The sequence below is a fragment of the Lipotes vexillifer genome, unplaced genomic scaffold (assembly GCF_000442215.2).
Source record: "Lipotes vexillifer unplaced genomic scaffold, Lipotes_vexillifer_v1.1 scaffold393, whole genome shotgun sequence".
Classification (NCBI taxonomy): domain Eukaryota; kingdom Metazoa; phylum Chordata; class Mammalia; order Artiodactyla; family Lipotidae; genus Lipotes; species Lipotes vexillifer.
In genome coordinates this window covers 685,632-695,904 of record NW_006774564.1, presented here as the reverse complement: position 1 = coordinate 695,904, position 10,273 = coordinate 685,632, and the positions used below count along the sequence as shown (strand labels likewise).

General features: G+C 37.4%; 1 protein-coding gene across 1 annotated transcript in view; it reads left to right on the top strand.

Annotated features, from left to right (window-relative positions):
* Positions 1-7,111, top strand: part of CEPT1 (choline/ethanolamine phosphotransferase 1) — a 35,676-nt gene extending 28,565 nt beyond the window's left edge. The window contains exons 6-9 of the mRNA XM_007449282.1: positions 4,552-4,683; positions 5,159-5,317; positions 5,799-5,924; positions 6,516-7,111. Coding sequence (XP_007449344.1) covers positions 4,552-4,683; positions 5,159-5,317; positions 5,799-5,924; positions 6,516-6,635 — 537 coding nt within the window. The 3' untranslated portion in view covers positions 6,636-7,111. The remainder of the gene's footprint in view (positions 1-4,551; positions 4,684-5,158; positions 5,318-5,798; positions 5,925-6,515) is intronic.
* The last annotated feature ends 3,162 nt before the right edge of the window (positions 7,112-10,273 follow it).

The window sequence follows — 10,273 nt, the reverse complement described above, 5'->3', positions numbered from 1 at the left end:
GAAAGAGATTCATGGGCCACTGTCTTATTATTAGCATCATTGGTTCTACTGTTACCATCATTAAAATAAAAGGAAAAGACTGGACTTCTCTGGTGATATTTGGAGGCTTAGAGAAATACTCTGGGTTCTTTGAGCAGATTTCAGTACAGATTCCCATAATTGACTTCAAACAACTGTATTTCTTTTTTTCTTTATCCTTGGCCCTATGGGCTCATTGCTGAATATGCTGTTTTGAATTGCATTGTGTTAGTTCGGGAAAGACTACTACATGCAGTGCTCTGATTTATTTGTGTGCCAAAATGGAGAGAAGATATTTAGGGCCTAGCTGTGAAATTTTTATCTCTATTGAGGTTGAGGCCATAAAATGGAAATTGCCTTCCAAATCCTCATTAAAAGACTTTTACTGATATTTAAGAAAGCAACTTTATAGTAAAAAACAAACAAAAACAGTGCAAATGTCTTCTTAAAGCTGATTTTAGAAAATCAGCTGTTTTGCAAAGGTAAGTGATTTCTATCTACTGCTTATTGATTACCCATTTCTTGCCTTTTTTATTTTTTTAAATTCAAAGAGATTTTTTTTTTTTCGGTACGCGGGCCTCTCGCTCTTGTGGCCTCTCCCGTTGCGGAGCACAGGCTCCGGACGCGCAGGCTCAGCGGCCATGGCTCATGGGCCCAGCTGCTCCGCAGCATGCGGGATCTTCCCGGACCAGGGCACGAACCCATGTCCCCTGCATCGGCAGGCGGACTCTCAACCACTGTGCCACCAGGGAAGCCCAAAGAGATGTTTTTTTACCAAAGGTTGTAGTTAGTTTTTGTTGGTTTTGGTTAGTTGGGTTTTTTTTGTGTGCATGGTTTGTGTTTTGGTTCCCCCCCCCCCATTTTTTACAGAAAGAAATTATTTTCATGCACAAAAGTTAGCATATGGTTTACACATTGCAAAAAACAAGACTTTTTTGTGTGTATGGCTTCCCTAAAAGAATATATCCTTTTGGGATGTCTTGGAACTATCTTCTATCATATATATAACTCTTTAAAAAAAGAATGTCATCACTTTGGAAGGGACCCATAAAATCCCCTCACAGTTACTTTCACTGACATTTGATTCTTTTAAAAGTAGTAGCTGAGGACTTACCTGGTGGCGCAGTGGTTAAGAATCCACCTGCCAATGCAGGGGACACAGGTTTGATCCCTGGTCCGGGAAGATCCCACACGCCACAGAGCAACTAAGCCCATGTGCCGTAACTACTGAGCTTGCGCTCTAGAGCCCGCAAGCCACAACTACTGAGCCCATGTGCTGCAACTACTGAAGCCAGCGTGCCTAGAGCTTATGCTCCGCAACAAGAGAAGCCACCGACCGCAATGAGAAGCCCACGCACCACAACAAAGTAGCCCCCGCTCGCCACAACTAGAGAAAGCCCATGTGCAGCAGCAAAGACCCAATGCAGCCAAAGATAAAAATTAAAAAAAAAAAAAGTAGTAGTTGATTAAACGTGTATTAAACCAGGAGACACCTTCTGGAATCCAGTTAAGGCAAATGGTGGGTGTTAGTACAGGTGAAGTTCCAGAATTCATTAGGTAGAACTGAAGACTTGCTATATAGTGTAATTTATTTGTATCTCATTCTTAAACTAAAAGACTTAAGTAGTGGCTTTATACTTAACCAAATAAGACATTATAAACAGGCATTCCCACATTCTTTGGAAGGAAGTATCTAATCTCAAAATGATACTTTCTGTTTCTGCTGAAATTTACAAAGCCTGGAAGAATGTTTTATTATGCTCACAAGAAAACTTGTCTAACAGCTTAGTAACTGATACTCTGCATTAATCCAAACGATTAAACCAAAATCTGTGTCCATTTAAACTGTTACACCTGAGAATTTAAGATTTTTTTTAATCTCTGAAAAATGAACTACATTAAACTGATATTATTTGGCTACATAATTTTATGGCATGAATCCAGAGGATTTTACCCTAGCTATAGAGTAGACACCATGACCCAAGGGAGTTCTTATTCCTCCCAGTCTCAAAGACTGTTGACATTCTGGGTAGGCCTGAGATAAAAGTGTTTTTAGTACAGTTTTCTGGCTGTTTCTATAGAGTTGATGCACTTTGATCACCCTGGATATGTTCTAGGAGGATGAGGACAGAAAGAGAAAGATTGGGAAGGACAATGTCCACCCTCCTTGATCTTGAGTGTGAGGTGAAAATGGCAATACTTTTAATACTTTTTAAAGTGATTGATCAGTGCTGATTTTTAAGTGATCACCTGTTGAGACTTGGGGTTCCTCTGACTTCCGCTTTCCCTTCATGTTGCCTCATTTTCTTGTAGCTAACTTCCTTTTTCCTTCTTAATGTGACGGCAAGGTGTGTCTTCATAGTATTTCAAAAAAGACATTCTACGTAGAGAGAGAAAGGGAGAACATCTTAATCTATTTGATAAGTTTATACTGAGCACCTACAATATCCAGGGTTCTAGAGAGAATATAAAAATCAATTCAAACATAAACCTACATTCAGGAGCTTATGTTTTGGTGTATGTAGCTATCATATATGACAGAAGTGAAGAGAGCCCTAAGGATGTTTATGATTCTTTGCCCGTACGTCTATCGCTTGCTTACTTGGTTTGTAGTCCAAGCCATTTACTAATTTGCCTGGCTTTTGTAATGTTGCTGTTTATCCTTTGTTCTTTCAGAGAGCAAAAATTTCCATGATCCTAAAGCATTTTCACCAAATTTTAAATACAGTTGTGATGCAATGCAGTTCAATTGTGGCACAGATTACTGCTACACTAGAGTTGGCACTCGTTTAGTGCCCTGGCCTTAATACAGGCATGCCCCTGTAATGGATTAATGCTTCACTTCTTTTGAAATCTAAGTGAGTGTAGTATTTCCTCCTTTGCCAGACAGGTCCTTTGTCTTTGGAGGGAAAAGGAAACTAGACAGAATATTGAATTTCAGCCAGGTGCATCAGACTTAGATTGTAATATCCTTAGTTTTCTGAACTGGAGCAAAAAAATCTCTTGGAGTTCAAAGCAACCATGGTGTTGATTTTCTCCTTTATTGAAAACAAGCTCTGAATTTGGACTGTAGGGTTTGGAGATCAGTTAGAGAAGGAAGGAGACAATTTAAGATGCTCCGTGAAGTTCTGGGCTTAATTTTTAAGTTGACCTATTTCATTTTAGAAAATTAAACACTGCCACAGTACAACTTGAAATTTGAATAGTTGATTTCCCTTTTTTTTTTAGACTACAGTTTTGCAAGAGGTCATAGAGTTGTGTAAATAAACTGAGTTCTTGAGTTTTAAAGAAATAGAGTAGCTAAACATTAAATTTTATATCTATCAATTTTACCAGGGTTTTATACATACAAAAAATAGGAAGTGTCTCATTCTTATTTGATTTTAAAAGTGTAAGCAGATGGCATCCCTAAAAAGTGTAGACAGCCCTGATTAAAATGTCTTCATTGTAAGAACTCATTGCCTATTAAACTACTGTGGGCTTTTGTAATCTTATTCCTAGGGTCATTTGTTTCACTTAATAGAATATATCATTTTACTATTCCTTTCTTTTCAGTCCATATTGGACAAAATTGGAGACTTCAGAAAAGCTAAAAAGAGATGTGCAGAAAAAAAGAAAATCTTAAATGATTTTTAGGATTTAGTATTATACAAGTGTATTTAATTTTAAATGAGGTATATTGTGTTCACAGGGTTAGATACATGATCTCAAAGCACTCAGCCCCCCTTACTTTAGGTAAACCAATTCATATTTTCAGTATACTGTAAAAATTTATTATTTACTTCTTCTGAAAAGTAAACTTATATGTTAAAGTTTTGGATTCACAATTATAGAGCTGTACCTGCTTGGGTGTGCTTCACATATTTTTCATCCTGTCCCTGAGTTTGCTCTGCTCCAATCAGAATCTCTTGACCTCAACATGGGAGCTGTTTTTACTCTTATGTGAAGCTACAATTTGAGATTACAGAAACTCCTTGAATATGAATGCCTTCTTAGTTGCTCTCTACTTTTACTAGCTGCCTGTATTCTAACAGTTTGGAATTGGGAATTCTCTAGTTTGCAGATTTTTAAATCTAGTTGCAAATATTTCTAGTCCTTTATGCTCCATGCTTTCTCTCATAACAATTAGTAATGAATTACAGATTTAGCAGTAGAGTTCAAAAAATGCACAAAGATAAAGGAAAAGTACACTTCTTTTATTAAAAGGCCAGAAGATAGCCTGGTTCATCATTGCCAGGTTTCTGGGATGCATTAGGTGAACCTTAATTAGCTATGACACGAGCTAATAAAGTTGGATCAGTTATTTTTTTTAAAGTTAGTATCAGAAGTCAGATTAATTTTTATGTAGTCTCTCATTTCTTGAGACTTTTTATATTGTTTATAATGGAAAGGTTAGGGAAGCTTCCATCAATTTAAGTATTTACTAAACTAGAAGGAATGGAGAATATATCAGAATATGAATCAAATGTTTGCTTTGTTTTCTTATTTTGATTTATATATATATTAATTGTTTTCTCTCTCTACCCATTAAAGATTCCAGTGCTGAATATTCAAATGAAAATTTTTCCTGCGCTTTGTACTGTAGCAGGGACCATATTTTCCTGTACAAATTACTTCCGTGTAATCTTCACAGGTGGTGTTGGAAAAAATGGATCAACGATAGCAGTAAGTATTTCTTAAGATTTCCAGTGATTGTGCTAGGACTTAGTTTTATAGTCACTTTGTTTTTCATTTGAATTGTTATTTGAATTAATTAAAATCATTGTTAATTGAGAGTTTCCACTTAGTCTTAAAGAAAAAAAGACCCTAAAACTCCTGTTTTATTTACACATGTATACATTTATATGCTTTTATTTGCATATTTTTTGTGCATGCAGACACACATTTTTATATACATATGTATATATATTTTTTTAAGTATGATCTGCTTTGTAAAATGTCTGCCTTCTTAAGTAAAATCCTCAGTTTGTGCCTAACTAATCCATGATGCTGCTTTTCCTTAGCTGTTCTGGTATTCAGTTATAAAAACTGCTGGCTCTCAGACACTGTGAGGTTCTTAGAAGTTCAAGTTGATCTGTCTTCCATCAAGCAAATCAGTATAGAATACCACTAACTCCTCACTTCTCTTTACTCTGTACAGGGAACAAGTGTCCTTTCTCCTTTTCTCCATATTGGATCAGTAATTACATTAGCTGCAATGATCTACAAGAAATCAGCAGTTCAGCTTTTTGAAAAGCATCCCTGTCTTTATATATTGACATTTGGTTTTGTATCTGCCAAAATCACCAATAAGCTTGTGGTAAGCACCAGAGTTTTTGTCTGTTTTCTTTTTAACTTTCATCTTATTTTGGTTCTATGGCCATAGTTTGCATAATTTCCTAAGCAGTTCTAGAGTTTGCTGTCCTCTAATCAAAATCTCTTGATGTCAATATGGGAGCCATTTTTACTCTTACATGAAGCTACAATTTGAGATTACCAGAAGCTCCTTAGACCTCTACGACTCTTCTTTCTATCCACATTCTTCATTCTCATTCTGTACACTCATGTTAAGGCTCCTTGTGAAAAGCATATTTAGGGGGACTTAGTTGGCATGGTATATACCTTTGGTGTATAGCTTTCACACCCACTTTGTGTTGTTGTTTTAGTTTTGAAAATTCAACAAATATTGCTAAAGAATTCTTGAAACTTGATATTTGATCACAATACTGATTTACTGTGTAGCTCACAATTGCTTTAATATGGAAATGCCTGCCTACATCACCGATTCTCTTTATTCATAGGTGGCACACATGACTAAAAGTGAAATGCATTTGCATGACACAGCATTCATAGGTCCAGCACTTTTGTTTCTGGACCAGTATTTTAACAGCTTTATTGATGAATATATTGTACTTTGGATAGCCCTGGTAAGTTTTGTACTGTGTTCTATTTCATGATTTGAAGGTTACTTGTTTTCTGTTTCAGTGGGCCAGTCCTGAGAGATAGATCATATAATTGTAATGATTTAGAATACTAGAAAACCACATATATGGGACTTCGTGGGAGTTCCTCATGGCTTCATCTTTGAGTCATTTTTTGTATTATTATTAGTAGTCCTGCCTACATCCTGGCTCATAAATTCCCTATTTCTAACTGTAAAGCAGGACTTGGCAGACTACAGCTTGTGGGCCAATGGCCAGTTTTTGTAAATAGTTTTATTGGAACACAGTCATGGCCATTCATTTATGTATTGTCTGTGGCTGCTTTCATGCTACAGTGGCAGAGTTGAGCAGTTGTGACAAAGAGAGTATGGTCCACAAAGCCTAAGATATTCACTAAGTTTGTTGCTCCTTGTTGTAAAGGAAAAGTCTTTGAGGAAATTGAGTTATTAAATTTTATGGAATTGAAGGTGAATTTCAAAATAAGAAAGAAGCCTCTCCTCTTGGCTTTTAGGAATCTTAGGGATGGCCTAAGCAGATTCCTGAGAATCTAATAGTACCTCTTTCTTCTTTTTTTAGGTCTTCTCTTTCTTTGATTTGATTCGCTACTGTGTCAGTGTTTGCAATCAGATTGCGTCTCACCTGCACATACATGTCTTCAGAATCAAGGTCTCTACAGCTCATTCTAATCATCATTAATGATGTAATTGATGTTATAGGAAACTCATGTTTTCTGCCCGAAAGAATCTGAACATATTAAGGAGAATGGGGTGGTTAAGAACAAATATAATTTATAGTAACCAACGTTATATATAACTTTTATTCTTTGTTATTGGTAACACTCCAATTTCAAGTTCCATCCCGTAAATTGTACATGTTGTCAAACAGGGTTGGCCCAAGAAAGCATGCAAGAAAAAAATGCCATGTGTTTGTAATTATCCTGGATTCATAGTAAAATTGTCATGGGGAGCAGATCCCCAGTGGTGGAGATTTCTAATGTAGAATATTTGCAGGCCAAAAGATGGTTGCTTTATAATTTTAACAAATCATCATCTTTTAGTGACGTCCTTGTTTAGTATCTTCTCAAGCTTTCTTTACTGAGGAGCTCAGCTTGTGGCACAGATATATCTTGTGAGGTGGAACCTAGTGATAAAGATCTTGAATTTGGATTGAAAGGTTTCCTATCTTTACATTATTGAGGAAGTCATTTTTTTTATTGCTCAAGAAATGGTATCTCATGGGCTTGGGAAGTCCCGTTAGCATGCATAATAATGTGGTAACTTTGTTGATCCATTTTATTTTTTTAAATAAATATATGATCTGAAAGCCAGTCGTCTTCTCAGTTTTATTCAGTGGAAAGATAAACTAAGTTTTAATGTCATTTTTAAAATTTTTAAGCAAAATTTATTTCTATTATTTAATAAATGAGGAAATTCAATCAGCTACATCATCATTATGTGTCCTGTGATCTTTCTATTTTGTATAAAACTGTTTAACTTAAAACACAGGAGTGCTGGGCCTCCCTGGTGGCGCGTTGAGAGTCTCTTCTCAAGCTTTCTTTACTGAGGAGCTCAGCTTGTGGCACAGATATATCTTGTGAGGTGGAACCTAGTGATAAAGATCTTGAATTTGGATTGAAAGGTTTCCTATCTTTACATTATTGAGGAAGTCATTTTTTTTATTGCTCAAGAAATGGTATCTCATGGGCTTGGGAAGTCCCGTTAGCATGCATAATAATGTGGTAACTTTGTTGATCCATTTTATTTTTTTAAATAAATATATGATCTGAAAGCCAGTCGTCTTCTCAGTTTTATTCAGTGGAAAGATAAACTAAGTTTTAATGTCATTTTTAAAATTTTTAAGCAAAATTTATTTCTATTATTTAATAAATGAGGAAATTCAATCAGCTACATCATCATTATGTGTCCTGTGATCTTTCTATTTTGTATAAAACTGTTTAACTTAAAACACAGGAGTGCTGGGCCTCCCTGGTGGCGCAGTGGTTGAGAGTCCGCCTGCCAGTGCAGGGGACACGGGTTCGTGCCCCAGTCCGGGAGGATCCCACATGCCGCGGAGCGGCTAGGCCCGTGAGCCATGGCCGCTGAGCCTGCGCGTCCAGAGCCTGTGCTTCACAACGGGAGAGGCCACAACAGTGAGAGGCCTGCGTACCGCAAAGAAAAACAAAACAAAACAAAACACAGGAGTGCTATGTTCATTTTCCCTCTTGGTAGATTTTTTTGGTTGTGGTTGTCACCCTTGAGATTATAAATCTTTTTTTCCCTTTGAGAAAACAGAATCATAGTCTTAAAAGTCCAAAGGGGTTTAATAGTCACCTGGTCTAGGAATCTCAAACCCTTCCCCCAGATTTTTAACTAGAGAGGCTTGGGCCTCTCTAGGCAATTATTGAAAATTTGCACTCTCCTTTTCTGGCTACTCAGTGTCTGTACAACAGTTTGAATTGAAAACCAGGTGTCCTCAGTAACTATAAACCAGATCTGTTTCCATTGTATATAGTTCAGTTGCTTGAATGAAGAGGGAGACAAGCGGAAAAAGTTTAAGCTATTGACTAAAATGAGGTATCTTACTATTGATTTTTATTTATACCCTGTTTCCGTAATCATGGATACACAATAGCTGTGCTGCCTTGCCTGGCAACCAGAACTCTTCCTTGCACTTTTAATGATTTCATCAATTCCATGTAATCTTGATTAGCAATGACTGTGAAACCTTTCATTTCTTTGCTAGAATGTAGCAGGAAGTGGAAATTTCTCACTGCCTTTGCTTGCTAGCAACTTCTCCAGCATCTGGGGTAGAGAAGTACATACAGGAAAATGCTAGGGCGGATCAAACGTTGCAAGCTAGGACAAAGGAAAAAGAAGGATGGATAATTAACTAAAGTTACGTCATTGTCTTATTATATTAGATAGAGCAAATGTTAATTACCTACAGTGGAAATTGAGGTCTGGAGAAGCTAAATGGCATACCAGTGTCACAACAGTTACTCCTTTTCCAAATGGGGACTAGAATCCAGATCTTCTGAATCCTAATCCATTGTTCTCTCCTACACCACACTAGGTTTTAGTGGGCTGAAGCTACAAACTGAGATTCTAGAATCTTTTTCAGCATAAAGGAAATCTGGAAGACGTTCAGGTATTTGGTGTGCGCTTCCTTCAGCTCTAGATAACCATCCGCATCATATCAAGGGTACGTTTATAGTAAAATTCAGCTGGTCCTAATTCTTCTTGTGATCATATTATATATGATTTTGATACCTCGTTAGGTATCAAAATCATCTGAAGAATTTTAAAAAATACAGGTTCCCAGGTCCTATCCCTGGAGATATTTGGTAGGTTTGAGATGGGGCCTCATATTTTCATAAGCTCCCCAGGATTCCAGTCCTTGTTAAACCTTTTGAGTTACAACTAGGCTTAGGAACCACTGCCATAAACTACCTAAAAAGGTACAGTGACTCTTGGAAGCTGTGAAGAGTAGCAGCATAGTTAGGGGTGGCATGTGGACGATAGAACATGTGCCACCTGCAGTAGGTCTCTGTGACCCTAAAATAAAATTATATTGGCTTTAACTTCAATTTGGTAACCCTAGTCCCCATCCCACCCTCCAACAACATTTGTGTTCTTTGTACAGAATGCAGGGGCCTCTGAGGGCCACACTCACATACACACATTAAAAAGATGGAATTTTTGAAAAACAAGATGCTTCTAAAAGTTTCCCATCCCTTACAGTGTTTAAACAGAAACCGTCCATAGAGATACAGAGGGAAGATGGACCAGGTGACTACTAAACTCGTTTGAACTTCTAAGATTTTGATTCTCTTTTCTCAAAGAGAAAAAATGTCAATGTGGGGATCCCTCTACCTTTAGCTAAAGAGTTGAACTGGGCTTCTCAAAATATTGAAGTTGGAAGTAGGATGTGTAAAATGGAAAGTTCCAAACTGGAAGTGATGGGCAGACAGACCTATTGATGGAAACAATGTAGTGTTCTTCACTGGCTTCTGTCAACTGAAATTCCTACCCTCAAGTTACTCGACTGCAAATGCTTCACTCTGGCTAGCAGCCTTTCCTCCCAAGATTCTGGAAAGCACACCGAACTAGAACCAAGAACTGCTGCTGTGTCCCCAGTGCGGTTGCTGCTTTTACCAGTATCCCTCACCCTTCCTATTAGAAGGCTCTGCCGACCCCTGTAATCCCACCACTCCAAACACAGTCCCAGAGTTCTGGGCACTATTGCCAGGTCCTCTACTTCTAGCGCAGTTTATTCTCACATCTATTGCCTTGTTTTCCTGGGTTTCTCTCCATAGTGGAAGCCAGAGATACACA